Genomic DNA, 18316 nt, shown 5'->3' on the forward strand with positions numbered 1-18316 from the left:
ACTTCAAAGCAAACACGCTCTCTTCAGCTTACGGTCATGCAGCAACAAGAGCTCGAGCTTAAATCACAGAGGGAGAGGTGTTATCAAATCAAATGCTCCCTCACTCACCGTGACACTGTCGATCTTAAATAGGGCCAGAGCTGCAGGCGACGTGTCAGGGTCGAAGCGATATGTCAGCTGGTTCAAGTTGTCGGCTGACTGGGCCTGCACCTGGACCACCTCTGTCCCTGTGGCGATGTTCTCGCGCAGAGAGGCCTCATAGCCGGCAGAGAAAAAGGCCACAGCCTCATCCAGCTCATTAAGCAGCGTGACATAGACTGTGCAGAAACCTCGGTGGAAAGGTGGGGCCTGGTCAGTGGCTGAGACATTCATTAGATAGGTGGTCTTGGTCTCGTAGTCCAGGTAGTCCACAGTGGTTACCAGGCCGGTGCTTATGTCCACCTCAAATTTGCGATCTGAGCCAGACACGAGGGCATAAGCGACAGCTCCACCATCACCTTCACAGAAACAAAGTGGTGGTTGACAGGAGATCACATACAATTAAAAAATATCTTGAAAACATTTTTTTACCAAGGAGAAGAAAGCTTTACCTCTTTTTTTTTGATTGAAATTGTTTTAGACTAAGCTTTCTGAATGTGGAGAGATTGATTTGGCTCTGTATGGTTTTAAATGTCACTGTACAGCAGCTTTAATCTAGCTGTGTATAAAATGTGCTTCATAAATAAAACTGCCAACTGTTTTTCAACTACTGTCAGTGTTGTAAATAGTTAATAGAGAATCATTAACATCATTACATCTTTACCTCGAAACTATATATAAGCGTATCCAAAATGTGAAACTTAACTTCTAAATGCCATATTATTAGATATATACATATATTATATCATTGTTCATTTGTTTAACATTATTAACAACAACTGATATGTTGCACCACTTTACACTAGATGAACATTTTTGTGTTTTGTGTCAGAAGGTGAATATGTTTGGTGCTGTATAGCTGTGTCGAAGGTTTCTTGTCAAATCAACACAGAATAAAATGTGTTGGTTGTCCTATATTGTTGCACCAATTAGTTCTATAGGTACTGTCTTGATGTTTCATGCTGCAAGTGATTTGTTTCAATTTGTTTCAAATAGTTAATAGAGAATCTTTAACATCATTACATTTTTACATTGAAACTATATATACGCTTCTCTGATTCTGTGTTCTATTTAGCACTGCTGTCGACTCCTTGGTGGCATGTTTATGTTATGTGTTTATTTCAGTTTCTAGACAGCTGCTTTGGGAAATGTATGTCATAGTACCAGGCATCTGAAAAACACTTTACAACAGAGGAAGTGAATAGAGGAAGTTTGAATAGAGGAAGTGGAGCAGAAGTTGACGATTTAAATGAAAGATGTTTTTGTGTGTCACTGTTGTGTTACAGGGTATAAACAGCTCAGGTCTGTGATATGTCCCTTAGCAGTGGTGCCCACTTGTGTTGAGGTCGATGACCTGCACACAACTGACTGGTGCCCGCAGAGCAGAGGTGAGCAGATGTTTAAACCTCAGTTAGCTCAGTTCTCTGTGTTAATGTCATGAAGATTAACCTGAAGTGACACTGAAGAGTCAAAAACAACAACTACCATCAAACTCCCCTCTCCCTGCTCCCTAACTTTGAGATAAAACTCACCACTGTCAGGGTCTGTGGCGCGCACCACAATCACAGAGGTGCCGATGCCAGCTGTCTCCCTAAGACCCAGACGGTTGTATTGTTGTTGGGTGAACACTGGCACCTCATCGTTGGCATCATCCACATATATGATCACCTGTAGGGGGTAATATTTTTAGCCATAAATCAACTATACATATTATCTTTGAGGATGAAAAGAGTCTTTGGGAAAGGGTTTGGTAATTTTTAACCACTCATCAAGAAATCAGACTATAGACATGAGTCATATGATCTAAATCTGCTTCCCACTTGAGGGGCTGGTTCCTCTGGAATCCACATCTACCAAATGAACACGTCAGCTGTTTGTACAATACAAATTCCTTCTACATACAATGTGAAACACAGCGAGTGAGAATTGCAGGATGGGCAAATTATAGTATTTCCACAAAATGTGTCCATTTGTCTGCTCACCCTCACGGAGCTCCTCATGCTGCCCTCGTCACTGTTGTAGGCCTCCACTTCCAACACATGGGAGCTGCTGGTTTCTCTGTCCAGAGCCCTGAGGCCTCTTGTCACCAGCCCAGTCTGTCTGTTGATGCTGAACAGCTTGTTGCTGTTGCCTGCACAGCATCACAAATAAGAGAAGATATAAACACACACAGAAAGACAATGACAGAGAAGGACAGCATAGTGACTTTTGTAAAAAATAAACATTTAACAATTGAATCTAGTCTCGACAGCTACCAGTTGGGTGAGATAAATCTAGTTGATGTTAGTGCACATTCCTTTGTTTAAAGAACAAGTCATTACTGGTATTTTCACTGTGAGAACATCTAATCTTTTTGCTCCAAGACAGAGAAATTGCTTTGGAAACAAGTGAAATAATTGGACAAAAGAGGATCATATTCAATGACGGTAGCCCTTACCAGTGAGGACCCTGTACAGAACTCGACCGTTCTCCCCCTGGTCTGCATCTGTAGCTTGAACCTGTAAAAACACACACAAGCAGAAACTATGCACTTAGATATGTGACACCAAAAACAACAAAATGGTTTGTGTTTGGAAGATGACTTACATATGACTTACAAACACAAACCATCTGGCTCCATACAGGGAAACAGCAATGTCCTTATTCTCTATTTACAACTGGTACAATTGCAGAGTTATAACTCTTATGATGGCAAAATATGCAAGAGCCAATAACATGAAGAGAGATTTGAGCAGTTTGATTTTGTTTCCAGTGAGTGTGTGGATGTTCTGTGTTTAACTCAAGTGTTTTTCCTAAACACTAACATGACAGAGAGCACATTTCTTACGATGTTTTTGATTCAGTGGTTTCTATAAACAGATGGACAACTCAGTAGACTTCCCTATTCACCACACATTCACTGGTGCCCAGTGTCTTGTTGCCACAACAACCCCATCATGGTTTGGCAGTGAGAAATTTGCTTGCTCTCTCACAGGGAAATAGCCAGAAGCAGCCAAAAAATCCAAACCCAGCCCAGACAGCACGGCTCCGCAGCGTACACAGATAAAGAATGGAGCATGCTGGGCTGCTGGTGAATGGGCCATGTCATAAGACTGACTTCTGAATCCACAGAGGCACAGAGCCACTGGCACTGGATGAGGGTGACTCTACCCACTCCACTGCAGATGTGTCAAAACCTGTGGAGATGCCTACAAAGTGCATATTCAATTGCACGCAGAGACAGACAGGAAAAATTAAGCACATGTATGCGCACTCAAGTACACACAAACACACACAGTCACAGCCACTCACAGTCTCTCTCTCTCTCTCTCACTTTGCCCTGTGTGTCCTCCTTTGCTCTCTCTCACTCCCTCTATGAAGAGAGGCCCAACTTCAGTCTCATTAGCTTTATAAAGAGATGTGGAGAGGAGAGGAGAAAGAGGAGGAGAGGGGAGGGGAAGACGGGCGAAAAAAAGACGCTGGGGGTTCAGATTGGAGAGTGATGAATAGGGTATTACACAGCGGACTGCACCACTTAGGCCATAAAAGGGGGTGTATAAAGTTTAAGAATACATTGCAGAGTCAGATGTTGTAAGTGTAAGAATATGGAGTGGAAACACGGAGGGATAAACCTCTGCTTGGCTCAGAAAATACACTATTGTCTTTGGCTCCCTGGGATTAAAACAATAGTGAGATATTTCAACCATGAAGCTGTTACCCAAACTTTACCCCCTTAGCCTCCTTGTTCCCGTCTTCCTCCCCAGCATTTCCCCCACTGTCTCTGGGAAAGCAGCACTTTTAGGGGGGAAAACAAGTGTGTGGAGCCAAGAAACAGGTCTGACCTCAGTTACTGGGACGAAACAAGTTGCTGTTTTAAAGAGTCTCTAAAGTGTGGGTGTGACTGTGAGTATATACTTTTTGGGCATTTCTTCCAGAGTACAAAAAGTTTAAATATGATAAAAAAAAAGTTAATAGTATAGCTTTTTAAAGGTAGATGTTAATAGTACAGCATTTTAAAGGTAAACAAAAAGGCAAAAACATTGCTAACCATCAAATGAATGTCTCTTACAATGTGTATTTCATATCTGTTGTGAAGTTTCCTTTGGACTGCAACTCCTAAAATTCACATTTTGACACTGAGCTACTTGACATGTGCTTGAGTAACAGCACATTGTCTAAGGGAGCGTGTTGAGGCTGTTATATGCATTTGGTTGAGTATGATTTATTTGGAGCATCGGTGAAAAAGACGCTGACATCTGTGAACTGTAATTCCATTTCAAAATTGTTGTTTCTTCCACCATGTAGATAATACAAATAATATATAGTGAAAAATACCATATATCAGAGACAAGAGGCAATAAAAGGCAAATAAATCTAATAAGCAGTTACTTGTTCTCCTAAGACATTATTGCAGAACTTGTGAGTGTAAAACTGGTGAAACTTTGCAAATGTGAATAAGTTAGACACAGAAGTTAAGGAAAGACTTTATTGTTTCAAAACTAGCTGAGCAGTCAGATCTGGAGGAGCAACAATGTGGGGTGATAGAGAGGGAGAGTACCTTACAGCTAAGCTGCCAAGTTTGAGAGCAGCGTGCATAATCACCTATATGTGCAGTGCAGCCCACAATATGTGTGGGTGAGGAAGAAAGTTTGTGTTTGAATAGATGTGTGGGTATGTGTGCGTGCAGTGTATGTACTTGGAGGCGCTGACTAATGAACTGACTCTCTAACGAGCCATCCTGCTCCAGTGGCCTTTTCACAGCTTTCCTGGCATTTGGTCTTAAAAATAATTTCACGTCCCACTGTGCTTCCCTTAAACCGATAAGCCATGCTTTGTCTGCGCTGAATTAGGGACATTGACATTTACAAATGTTACTATACCAAAGATGGGGGCACACAGAATGAGGGGGGATAATTGGAGACTGGGGTAGAAGAGGTGGGCGCCTTGCATTTTACAAGGGGCATTTTAATAAACCCAATTTGTTTTACATTGAAGAAAGCCTGTCAAGCATTGACTGTTTTCTGGTCCTTGATTTAATAGCTACATAATTGCCGCAAATGCCAAACACTCGCCACATCTGCATGTGCATACAGGCACTTCTGTGCAAATTTGCATGTGTGTCTGTTGTGTGTGTGTGTATGCATGGATTGTAAGCTTGTCAAGGTGTGATCCCAATAAAGCGAAAATAAGCAACTTAATAAACCTACTCAGCTTGGTTTGGCTACTAAGGTAAAACATGGTATATCAAGAGAACTGCTGTGGCACTTTGACACACACATACACACGCACACAGACACACAGACACACACACACACACACACACACACACACACACACACACACACACACAGATTGAGGAAACAAACAAATACACACATATACCCTCAGGTCATTCTAAAATATACCTCCAATCTAATTTCTTTTTCCTTTCAGGTCCAAGACAACATGAACACTACTGAGTCAGGTTCCAACTTCACCCTTACCTCCAACACAGAAAACATCACTCTGTCCAGCCTGACAAACACCACCCTCTTCTCCACCGTCTCACAGCCTCCATCCTACTCTTCACACATCCATGACCCAGAATTCACCATCATGGTGGTGCTGGGCTTATCTCTGTTGCTGGCCGGGTTCGCCGCCTTCCTGGCTGTATGCCGGTCCTCTGAACAGGACGGGGACTCGGATGCGAGCTGTGGCCCAGGAGAGAGCTTGACCCGTGGACAAAGCCGATCGAGTGAGCCCCAGCTCAAAGTGTGGAAGAGACTGGGCTCGTATCGGCGTTCGTACAACCTGTCTTTCCGACGGCCGCCACACCGCAGACCACATGAGCGGGAGATTATAAATGTGTCACAGTCACCAACAGGAGAGACGCCACAGTCAGAAGCCAGCAAGGAGCCTCACCTCACTATGCCATGTCTATTTGACTATGTCACTGAAATCTGAGACTGAGAGTTGACTGGCTGCTTCCAAAAATTTGACACACTGTATTTGGATGAATGTGGATGAAGAGTAAATGAGAAGATTGTATTAATTTGAATTCCAGGTGGATGAGGTTTGCTACAAAGTAAGTGCTAGATCATAAGCCAATCAAAAAGACAGTCTGACAGGTTTACATGTTTTTTGAGACTGAACACTTTGCCTTCAATATAGCAGCAGGTAACAGTGTTGAGCATACATGTTTTTTTCCACCACACTTCTGGAGTGTATCCACTGGATATGAATTAATCCCATGACTCAATTCGAATACAATTCTGGCAGTAAGGATTTGATGCTTCATCAAATCTACCCTCGATTAGATTCGGTCTGATTAGATTGCATCCAAGTTTTTCCAACGAGTATAACAGCACTTTAACAGACACAGTGGGCCCAACACAAGCCTCAAATGACAGCAGCTCAGCTTTATTATCTTTTCTAAAATAGCTTTTAATTTTCACCAAACATGTTCAAATTCTGTGGACAAGCATTGTTCCTCTGCATCACTGCTAATAGTTCTGATGCTGTGAACCCCATCAACCTAGTAATTCATGCAAATAAAGACAAACTATGAATTATTTCATAGTGTGATTTCATGTAATTTTCAAAACATGTTTGTGAGCCAAACAGAGACTTTCTCTGTGTTTAGTGATTGTTATGTTAATAAATAAAGTGACTTTTAGTGTGACTGGTGAATGTGCATCATGTTTCTGGTGTGTTTAGCATTATGTGTGTTTTCCACCTGAAGGACGCTGGTTCCTATGGGCACACTCTCCAATATGCTGGTCTCATAACTGTTTTGGAGGAAGATGGGTCTGTTGTCGTTGACGTCCTGCACCTCGACAAATACAGTGGCCGTGCCTGTCCTCCTACTGCCCGCTGGGCCGTTGTCTGTGTGCAGGAACAGACACATTCACAAACACATAGGTTACAATCATTCAGGTTAATGCCAATTGTAGGGTTGATGCCAAGAAACACAAAATAGACACGGCTTTCATTTTATGGCTGTACCACAGGCTAAAAGGATAACATTCTGCGGTATATTATTACAACACATATAGAAATGGAAACGCAATGTTACATAAAGCGATCCATTGATTGAGCAGAAACCTAAAATAGCATGTTGCAAAAAAGTGAGACTGGAACTAGTTGGCTTATCAAACCTTCATTTTTAGCTGCTTGTGAATTAGGACAATATATGTAAATCTGCTCTTTTGCACAGGATTCTATTATCTCAGACTCGTTTCCCCTTGCTTGTGTCTCTGACCTCTTTAGCAGATAAGCCACTCTGACTCAATGGTTTCCAAAACAGGAAAACCTCAGTTTTTGTTCTTTCTTTTATAAGAGGAACAAAAGCAGTTGAGCAACAGTCGGAAATCAATGGTGATGTGCAGGCATCATTTTTTTCATCATTTTCATACATAAGTAGAAGGGAGCAGCTTTGAGAAGAATACAAGTTCAACAATAAATACAACCAAAGACTATGTAAAAATGAGGATAATAAAAGAGGACTGGGGTATTGTCATTTTCAAAACATGAATTCATGACACACCTATAGCTTCTACAACCAGAGTGTATTCTGCCTGGGTCTCTCTGTCCAGGCCAACTACTGTCCGAACAACTCCGTCTCTGAAGCCCACGCTGAATTTACCGTCCTGATTACCATCTAAAAATATAAAACACAAACATATTTCCAAATGAAAATACAGCCTATTATTAAATCATACACTCTCATATACACACAGTGCAGCAATAATAATAAAAGAAACATGCATTCAAGAGCAGCTCACCTACTACAAATTTACACAATGGTGGATGGATAGACAAAGGAACCAAACGTGCACATAGTCCCCAAAACTGTACAACACTGTAGTCCACAAACACATATAACACCTCCCACTGTGACCTCTGACCTGTGATGAAGTAGCTAAGCTCGGCGTTGAGGCCAGCGTCGTTGTCAGTGCAGCTGAGGCGTGCTACAATGTGGTCTCTAGGGACACTCTCCTTCAGGGAAACATTGTACACGCGAGGGCTGAAGGTGGGTGTCTCATCATTTACATCCAGAACTGACGTACGTACGCCGACAGACACACAGAGAGACATGAGGACACACAAATAGATGTACATGAGGACAAATAAGGCAGCAGGGTGGTGCAGAGTAGAAAGACAAAACAAGCAGCTTTGTGATATTAGTGCTCAACCTGCTCTGACTGACCTCTCACTTCCCTGTGAAGTTAAGCGACGTGAGAAAGTGAACATTATTCAGTCTTTCCAGTCCTTGTTTACTATAACTACTATTATTACTACTACTTCACACGGGTCAAACCATTTAGGACTTTTCATGTTTTACCAGCAGGTGGTAGCATCCTTCTCTGCAGAATCTTGGGATGTGTCAGTGGTTAACTATCTGCCATATTGAAGTAAACCCTTGTGTCACTCAGAATCCAATCACACTGTGGCTCAGCAGTTTCACATGTGGGATAATTTCAGTGAGAGTTAAGGGAAATCAAAGCCAGCTTCTCATCATCATGAGCCACAGACTCTCACCTGTGATAGTAAGGGTTGAGGTGGACGTGCGTGGGAACTTTCCAGCATCATAGGCGATAATCCTCAAATGGTACTGTCCAATCTGCTCACGATCTAGGACTGCCGTGGAGGTGAGGATGCCAGTGGTGGTGTTCAGGGCGAAGTCGAGGCGAGGCATACCCATTTGTAACGCCATTGTAATCAAACCATTTTTATCCTCATCCGGATCCTCTACTTGGATCTAGAGGAGCAACATCACAGATGACAATCTTTCAGTGCTCCTCTGACACTGGATGGGGAAACATAAACAAGCTATTTTTAATCATGCTGGGTTTTAAATGCCATCATATGTAGTCTTATGTTTCACCCTAAAAACTGAGGAGCCAATGGACAGTCCCTCTGGCACTTCAGCCACAAACGGCAGGTTGAGGAAGGTTGGGTCATTGTCATTAAGATCCAGCAGGTTGACGAACACTGTGGTGCTTGCTGTTGCACGTAGTGAAGGCGTACCTCCTAAAGAGGGCGTTAGAGGGACATGTAAAGTAAAACACGCAGGCACAAACACACGCACACACACAACGGAGTTTATTAGCCACCGTAAAAAGTTTCATGGTCAACATAAAACTTGAGGAATGAGGCTTGGAGAAAGAGGCTAATCGCAGAGAATTGAAAGCTCTCTACTGAGAATGATGTTATGCAATTTGAGCTTGCTTACAGATTGTTAAAGAGTTTCATGACTGAGACAAATTCACACAATAAAAAGCAAAAAGAGGTGAAAACAGACATGGACATACCATTACAAATATCCACACTACTCACGGTCGACAGCTGAGATGATGATTGTTCTCATGAGTGCTGCATCCTTGGGGTTGGAGCTTTCTCTGTCCAGGGTTACCCCACTGGTGCGAATCTTCCCTGTGCTGCTTTGGATGGTGTAGAAGGGGTTTTCAGGACTGATACTGTACACCACTGTCCCATTTCCTCCATTGTCAGGGTCCACTGCCAACACCTGGAGGGGAAGAGTTAGGAAAGACCGTTCTCAATATTTTCTTTGGCATGAATTCCTCCCAACAAGAGAGAAACTTGCTCATCCATAGCTCAATATAGAGTATAAAAATCCTGAGGTTACAGTGTATGGCTTAATAAAAGTGAATTAACAAGGAGGACTTAAAAGATCCGGGGACAGGAAGGATTTAAACCAGAAAAGAGAAAGGGGGGAAATGATGAAGAAATTAATATGGGAAGGAAAGAGAATAACAGCATTTGTAATAATAAGGGGTAATAGCAGTGAAAGGACCCAGAGCATCTTCACATATGCAGCCTGTTCCAACTGCTTTAACACATCAGTCAGCTGAAAGAAAAATGGTAACGTCTCTTATCTGACACACAGTGGCAATGGGTGATAAATGCGTGAAGCCGCAAGCCCGACTAAAACACTGGCTGATTTCTAAAGAGATGATCAATTATTCAGTGCCCTGACTAAAAATGTTGGAAACTGGTTAATTGGTCATTAGAGGAACAAAGGTTTTGCAGGTATTTAATTATTAAGGGGACATAGTAGGCAGGCATCCCAGAGGACCATTGATTAGCAACAGCACAGACAATGGTGATATAAGATGTGGTGGAATGTCTCGCAGAGGCCAGTTAGACTGATCAATTCTGACCTGAGCGGAGCACATTAAAAGCAGGTGAGACAGTGCATTAGACTAGTCATTTGAATTGTAGCTTCAGATTGGTAGAAAAAAGAATATGATTTTAAAATTAGGTATTAGAGGAGTCACTGTCTGTCTGTCTGTGTGTGTGTGTGTGTGTGTGTATGTGTGTGTGTCTATTTGTGTGTGTAGGTTGTAGACTGCAGCAGCGATGGTGGACTGCTCTGAGATTTGAGTGGGCAGATCCTTGCACTGGGCACAGCTACCAAATTCATCGGCTCACTGGACACCTCCAGGAGGACTCAGCAGGTGGCCTCTTGTCACCATGGAAACACAGGCTGGGCCAGGACTACATTGGGGCCAATTACAGGACTGTAAGCCTGGGTGGTCCAATTTATTGAAAAATGGTCGTAGGGGCAACAGTGTCTGGCCACTGAGTCCATGGAGTCACATACCATGTGCATCACATCGCTGGTTGCACCATGAATGAACTTTAGAATAGATACAAGAGAACAGGATTAAGTGGCAAATGTAGCAACATTTTAGCAACTCAATGCGTGTAGCTCTTGTTTCTTTCCTCACCATTTCTCCATTCTACTTGCTCACTCTTCAAGATGGGGTCTCGATTCCTTCTCTGCCTAGCAGCTGAATAATTTGCGATTCATATGACTGCAGGCTACATTTTAATTAGCAATCGGAGTCCCTTAATTACACTCACTGACGCCTCTTTAATTAATGGACAATCAAGGCTTAATTAACAACAACACACTGCCAAAGACACCAGCAATGAGAGAAGTTGGGGGTAATATTAGAGCTTTGTGATTACTTACACAGTTATAACTAATTTTTCAATAATAATGGAGGACTATGCCTCAAGACACACCCTTCACCATGTCATTTCATGTACAGTCTGACAGTGAAGCTTATGACTCTTTGATCACTCTGCCCTGAAACAAGGTATTTTTATTAAAACCACACCTTTTGCCTGAATCAAGTTTGCAAAGAGGAATCAAATCAAGCCACAGACTAAAATCAATCAAAACAGATAAACCACCACTAAAAATAATCAGGTTCTCTTTGCATCAAATCAGGTTAAAAACTATAGGCAATCATTTCAAACACCACCCATCATACTCAAATTAAGTAACAAATTATTATTCTGGCATATTCATTTATGGCCCTGTGATAGACTGACGACCCCTGTCTTTCGCTCAATGTCAGCTGGGATTAGCTCCAGCCTCCCCGCGACCCTTAGAGGATAAGCGCCACAGCTAATGGATGGATTGATGTGTTCATTTGTGTTGTTCACATTACCATTTAATTAACTGCGGCAAATCAACCAGGTAAAGTTCACTGAATTGTGTGGGGTGCACTCACAGAGATAACGTCTGTGTTTATTGGGCTCATCTCCACTACATTGGCATTGTATGGCTCGTCCATCCACATGGGCGCATTGTCATTGATGTCCAGGATGGTGATGTTCACCTAAACACAATAGGAGTGAGGGAAATAAAGGAAAATGGGAAATTACTTCTTAAAATCAGTTATGCAAAACACTTTGGACCATCATAGTTTTGTAAGCAGTGAAGATATATGTACAACAGAATGTAATTATACCCAAAAGGATTCTGGTTAAACAATAGAGAGCAAACTAATGTGTTCTGTGAGCTGTGTGTTCCATCAGATGAATGACAGCTACAAAGTTGTTACCGTGGCGATGCCAGTTTTCTGCTGAGGGCCCACCCCTCCATCCACAGCTCTGACTATCAGGATGTACTCTGACTTCAGTTCTCGGTCCAGCAGGGCTGTGGTGGTGATCTCCCCTGAAACACACATGGAATCAGATCAACAATTAAAAACAGGCAACAACCAGAGCATCCAAGTGACAGATGTCATTACAAAGCAGCTGCTCATGTCAGAATGAGTTGAGTTTAAAGTCAGAATAGATAAAGTCAGATTTACTAACAGCTCTTTTTAGTTTTCAGACAGTGGTAGAGATCCCAGTTTGTGCAAAACCCAAATATAACTTGCATACAAGCAAAAAAGGAAAAGACAATACAGATATATATCTAAATTAACAGAGATGCTTAACAGTCTGATGAAAATGATTTCAATTCGTAGTAAAGTGAAATGGAATCTCACATTTTCAATCTAAAAAAATCAGAAAATACCCACACTTGCACACACACACCTGAGCGCGAGTTGAGACGAAACTGAGAGGAGCCCTCCAGGGAGTAGATGAGTGAGGCCTGGCCAAACTCCCGCGAGGCGTCCAAATCAGTAGCATTCACAAGCAGCACCGTTGCCCCTGTGGACCGGGGAGGGGGGGTGAAGGGAGTGAGCCAGAAAGAAAGACAACTTACAGAGAGAGAGAAAAAAACTGAACTGAGAGACAGAGTCACAAGGAAAATATATGAAGTCTCATAAAGAGGGGAGAGAGACAGACTGAAATGGCATTCACAGAGCTAATTTCTTTGCCGCCCCCATCCACAACTACTGATGGCCTGGCAGTGAGTGGGTTTATGGATTAGTGGATTATCAGCTTGTTTGGCACAGCCCATACTTGGCACAGGCCTGATCAATACCCGGGCAGGACAGGGGATGGAAAGCTAGCCAGAGCTGCGGGGCTAGCCCTGGGCTCAGCGTGGGAGCCCAAGCCTTAGGCCCTCGGCTCAGTCGAGCTCGGCCAAGCACTTTAGCCATAGTCCTCGAAACCTAAGCCCTGGCCTGAGCCGCTCAGCTATGTGCTCCTTCAAATCGGGACTGAGACACAAAAAGTGCCCAACATCTGTCTGCTGGAGCTCACAGAGAAAAAGGGGCGGTCAAATATCTCTATTTCCTCAAGCAAATGGAAACTAATCTATTATCTGGGATAAAAGAGTCCTCTGAATGCATGCATAAGAATGAGTATAGAAGTGAGTGAATTTGCCTTGAATAGTCAACATGCTGCATTCTAGCTGAGCATTTATGCAAAATCAAAACAAATAAGACAGTAGAGGCCAGAGGAAGCAAATTAAATAAAATATTAAAAAAATATACCCCCAAGAAAGCAGAGCTTTTTGTTGAATATGCTAATAGTAAGGCAATTCAGGTAAGAGGAGAGTATATGTGCTACTCACAATCTTTGAGCTGTTTGGAGTGTTTAAGTGCGCTGCTGGTTGTGCAGAGCAGAAAATGTATTCCAGAAACTGAAGTGTAACCCTAAATGACTCACCAGCAATAATGTTCTCTGGGATTTTGACGATGTAGGACGGCCTGCTGAACTCCGGTGGGTTGTCGTTTTCATCCTGGGGGAGGTGTAATTATCAACAACAGCTCAAAACAATAATCTAAACAATGTAAACATGCAATTTCCGGAACTAAAAAAGGGTTTTGAAACTGCCATCACACATTCGCACTGAAATTATTAAAGACAGAGAGGAGCACAGACCGTTTTGAATTAAAACAGCAGTAGCAGTATCTTTTTAGATGATAACCAGTCAGTCGATTTAAACAGCAGATTACCTCAAGACCTGTAATGTGACAGGAATGAATGGCCACCACATAGAACCTCATCCAATGTTACACAGACTTCACCAGAGCATTTATGTTTCTCACAACCTCCCACTCATTGAATTAGACTCCATTTCACACCAACACATCCAGTTGTGTGGCTATTCGCAGAGAGGCTCCCTACTGTGTGAGCTGCTGAGAAATGTTAACACTTAAACAACAGTCACTGGTACCATTATCTGTCTGGGCTCTGTGTTACGCTGCTGCAAAGCATTGTGTGTGTGTGATGCTGCCAGCGCCTGATAAACCCCTGTGGTGTGAGTCACGACACTGGAGGACAGAGAGAGGGATGCAGACACAAAGAGGGGAATTCAGAATTGTGCACATGTCTCCCTGTTGGTTTTCGCAAGTATAGATCTCTTGGTTGTTTTACACAGTATTTCTCCCTCATGTAGGATGTGTACAGATGTGCTTATTGTCCCTGCATATCAAAGACTGCTCCAGCCGGATTCATCTATTCTACTTTGTCATTTCTTCTTTTATGGCTAGAAACTTACATGTATAATGGATGTCTATCGGGGGAAATGAGCAGAAGTATGTCTATGACTCCTGTCTATGAGCTCTTCTTGCTCATTATACTGTGTTTATAGTATCTTTGCAACATCAACATTCATGTTTACTATTTACAACAGAAGAAAAACGGACAAAGTCATGAAAAAATTATGCCTAAACCTTGTAGTCTGTTATACAGACTGTCGTTAGCAGTATAGATTGTGTAGGTTCACCACATTTACATTACAAAGGATTGAAATGGATTCCATAAAGACCTTTGCCGTTTGCAGTGTAAGTTTTGCTCCATGCAACAAAAAAAAAGATATATTTTACAGAATCTAATGATCCAACTTCTAGTGTATTTACAATACATTTCAAAAAGATTATACAAGAGTGTGCAAGGTGTATTTTTTTCTAATGTGTTCCCTAAATGAGACTGATGGGGGTTGCAAAAGCAGTGATACATAATAGTGGTATATGTTATTACTAATAGCGATAGGTATGATACATGTACAGGATTGCATATTAATGGGGCGATGCTTAGGCAGTCAACCAAAATATTTCACATCTCTCCCTTCGCTTGTTAATGCCTCTGCTGCCCTGCGTCTGTATCGCTGCCTGTCGATTCAGTCCCTCCACCACCCCCAGCATCCACCTATAGGCTCTGACAGGGGGGTTAAATATATTTGCTCATCACTCCCCATTATTTCATGGTAATCATAGGAGGTGATGAAGTCAGGGCCTAGTTATTATGTGAGAAACAAATTAGACTATGTGCATGACATCATAGGATGGTCACCATGAGAAAAGAGAGATTGGGCATTAAAAAGAAAAAAAGAAAAAACAATGTAATCAAGTTGCAACAGAAACAGCAGCAATAACTTGTAAAAATAGGACCCACAACCTTGAGCAAGTCTTTAAGATATTAAACCATCTGTGAGTGTGTAGATGATTGTGACTTTTTCCACTGCCTAAAAATAAGACATTTAGAGATAAGACTGGCAAACGCAAGTGGAAGCCCAGATAGCTGCCCAGTCTGTGATAAAAATGCAAACAATGCTGTTTGATTCAGACAATGAGGAAATACTAAAACCCAATATGTGAAAGACGTGAACAAATCCACTGTGATCTGGCTGAAATCTGTGATATAAATCCACATTTAGATAAATAAAAACAACTTAGTGTGTATTTACAAACGGCTCCAAAATTTCCTCTTCCTGTGTCTCGAGCCTCAAACTTTCTCTGAGTCACATCTGAGGGGAACTGAAATGAAAAGATTCCTGTAAAGGTTTGGAGATTGTGCCTTTGAACGTGGGGAGACTGCAAGGATTTTGTCACAGGGTGTGTCTGCCACAGCACCGAGAGAGTCATTAAATACCTCCTGAAAAAAAAAATCCAAGCTTGACGATATATATATATATTTATAAAGAGTGAATTAAAAGGATTTTCAGCAAAGAGGAAAAACATGTTTTTAACTATTTAAGCACCTTTCTGGAACCCAAAATAAACAAATGATGTTACATAATTGGAAAGAGTCAAAGGATTTTAACTGAGGCAATACACACAGGAAAGCTACTAAGAAATGTATACACATTTAGCAGCCTTAATAACAGTATTAGCAATACAAATATAAATACAGACCTGACCTCCTGAGCCATAGCTGCCATATAACCATATTTATCAGAGTCTGAGGGATGAAGTTGCGTGCTGTCTCTTACCACTCTGCTGGATGCTAATAGGTTCCCAGATTTACATTCTATTAATTAAAGATGAATTCACATTTATTCATAACATATTTAACATTTTACATTGTATTTCTTCTAAGCAGTGCCTGTGAGTCTTAGTGAAGGATTCATCTCGAGATCATAAAGCATGAGAGAGTGTTGTACTTACTATCACCTCCACTGTTACAGGGACAGTGCTGTTGAGGGCTAGGTTTCCTCCGTCTTTGGCCATCACTGTCAAGTAGATCATCCCTTTGGGAACCTGTTCATAGTCCAGAGGCCTGGTCACACTGATCACTGGTGGAAGGAGGGGGGGACGGACACAGAAAGTTGAGCTTTTGTATGTTTGAAATATTTCACCAATATTACTTGAATGTGTGTGTGTGTGTGGAAAGCTGTGGAAAGACTTGTGAATGATTACAGGAATCTGCAAATGTGCATTCACAATCTGCCTGGGCATGAACAGATTTGTAAACGTGTCTGTAAATGTGTAATGGGATTTGTAAGTTTATTGAGTTTTGTACATGTGTAGAGAAATCTGCATGTATACATCTGCAAATGTGCAGATAAATTAGTAAATGTGTACATTAAAATTAGTCACTGAAAATGGGTTTTACTATTCTTCAGCTACAACCCAGTTGTCGTTTTACATGACATTTGTTCTGCACTTGGCTGGTCTGCAAATGCAAAATTTATTATTTGTGATGTGACAGCAACATCAAAGATTATTGAAGTTGTGGGTCAAGAACCAAAAGTATACAAGCATAGACAGAAACTAATCTACAACTTAAAATGTGTCTAATTCTCAACCAAATCAAATATTGTGGCTTTATGCTCCTGGAGGTGAGTGTACCTGCGTAGCCCTCCACCATGGTAATGCTGAAGTACTCGAGGAAGGCCGATGCTGAAGTGATGGTGTATGTCAGGAAGTTGTTGGGAGGAGAATCCTCATCTGTAGCCTGTAGGTGAGCAAACAGGGGTGGGAGAGTAGAGGATGGGAGTGCCTTTAACATGTGGCTCTGTGACGGTCCACACATAGAGAAAGTTTGGAGTGTGTGAGACAAGACAAAAGATGCCTCAGCCGGCAGTGCTAATATTTATATGTGTGTATGATTCTGCAGCATGAGTGCATGTGTGTTTCTGTGTATAAGTGCAGCAGAGGAGCTGGCAGTCAGTGATGACATATTATTGGATAGATTAAAGCTGATGCTGGATATAAGTGACGCAGGCGTCAATACTGGATGAACACCAACTGAGCCATGACAAGCCAAGCAGGCAGAGGACAGATGAAACCATACTTCGCAGGGCTAATCCACAACAACATCAACAACAATGACGACGCCCCCTCATTATTCTCGAGTTGGCAGGAACTTAAAAATGAGTCCTCCGGCTGTGAGGAGGGTCTACTGGGCCTCACCGGCAACATTAGAGGCTGGACAGGTTGTCAAAACACTCAATTATATCTCGCCATTACACGCATATATCTACTCTTTGAGTAAATGCCAAAATGTTGAGTAGGCGATACCTTTCCTCCTCACAACCTATTAAGCTGTGTTTTTCTCTCCAGACAGTCCGGTGTGATAAAGAAATATTACATTTCAACAAATAGTTTCATATTAGACTGTCATTTACCACTCAGAGGTAAGACGAGTTGGGGGAAGTAAATCAAATAGACGAGTGGCAAAGGAAGTAATGGAATAAGAAGTGTAGAGAAAATGAAAAAAGGTTTAGTGGGAGAGCTTAAGCACGGTGGTAGGAGGCACAAACCTCGCAGGCATTGTTTGGAAAAAGAAAGAAGTAAAGTGCTGAAAAACTCCTTGCTTTGTCTCTCAACACACCCTCTCCCATATATTTCAGCCTTTTTCTCTTTCCTCCTCTATACTGCCTGTTTTCCAGAGCAGCGTGTGTGCGTGTGAGAGGTTCCAGGGCATATTGCTGACACACAGAATTGGGCGACTGCCTTCCCCCAGCTCCTCTCGGGCAGCGTATTAATATCAGCAGCGTTTAAGGTTAGCTCAGACTAATCAAACACAGTGAGCCAAGCGTTGAGCCCAGTCATCAGCTCAACTCCCTCAACGTGAACACCAGGCACCACGGTGCACTGGGGCAGGGTAAGCCACCGCTGCAACCCCCGCCACAAGGGACGTAATAGTCTTTCTCTCCAGGGCGCAATCTGCGGAAATGCTGAGCCATTAGTTACCACTGTGCCTGTGTACCTTTGGCTTTTGTGTGGCAGTGAGTGATGGCCAACACACCAGGGCGACCTGTTCTTCTTGGATA

General features: G+C 42.2%; 2 protein-coding genes across 5 annotated transcripts in view; one reads left to right on the forward strand and one right to left on the reverse strand.

Annotated features, from left to right (window-relative positions):
* cdh23 (cadherin-related 23) overlaps positions 1 to 18316 on the reverse strand; it is a 153789-nt gene that overhangs the window by 30174 nt on the left and 105299 nt on the right. For 2 of the 4 annotated variants that reach the window (XM_069539107.1, XM_069539106.1), the window contains 16 exons: positions 16890 to 16995; positions 16206 to 16333; positions 13483 to 13555; positions 12460 to 12576; positions 11979 to 12091; positions 11646 to 11753; positions 9436 to 9625; positions 8984 to 9129; positions 8638 to 8857; positions 8004 to 8156; positions 7643 to 7756; positions 6833 to 6981; positions 2576 to 2636; positions 2121 to 2269; positions 1671 to 1806; positions 109 to 497 (listed from right to left, as the gene is read on the reverse strand). In XM_069539107.1, coding sequence (XP_069395208.1) covers positions 109 to 497; positions 1671 to 1806; positions 2121 to 2269; positions 2576 to 2636; positions 6833 to 6981; positions 7643 to 7756; positions 8004 to 8156; positions 8638 to 8857; positions 8984 to 9129; positions 9436 to 9625; positions 11646 to 11753; positions 11979 to 12091; positions 12460 to 12576; positions 13483 to 13555; positions 16206 to 16333; positions 16890 to 16995 — 2352 coding nt within the window. Of the gene's footprint in view, positions 1 to 108; positions 498 to 1670; positions 1807 to 2120; positions 2270 to 2575; positions 2637 to 6832; positions 6982 to 7642; positions 7757 to 8003; positions 8157 to 8637; positions 8858 to 8983; positions 9130 to 9435; positions 9626 to 11645; positions 11754 to 11978; positions 12092 to 12459; positions 12577 to 13482; positions 13556 to 16205; positions 16334 to 16889; positions 16996 to 18316 lie in introns of those variants that run through there. The other 2 variants (XM_069539105.1, XM_069539104.1) reach the window with 1 other exon arrangement.
* On the forward strand, positions 3703 to 6778 carry LOC109632812 (uncharacterized protein C10orf105-like). Its single transcript, XM_020092281.2, has 2 exons — positions 3703 to 4020; positions 5551 to 6778. The coding sequence occupies exon 2, from the start codon at positions 5563 to 5565 to the stop codon at positions 6058 to 6060; it is 498 nt and encodes a 165-aa protein (XP_019947840.2). The 5' UTR covers positions 3703 to 4020; positions 5551 to 5562; the 3' UTR covers positions 6061 to 6778.

The sequence above is a fragment of the Paralichthys olivaceus genome, chromosome 14, assembly GCF_024713975.1.
Source record: "Paralichthys olivaceus isolate ysfri-2021 chromosome 14, ASM2471397v2, whole genome shotgun sequence".
Taxonomy (NCBI): domain Eukaryota; kingdom Metazoa; phylum Chordata; class Actinopteri; order Pleuronectiformes; family Paralichthyidae; genus Paralichthys; species Paralichthys olivaceus.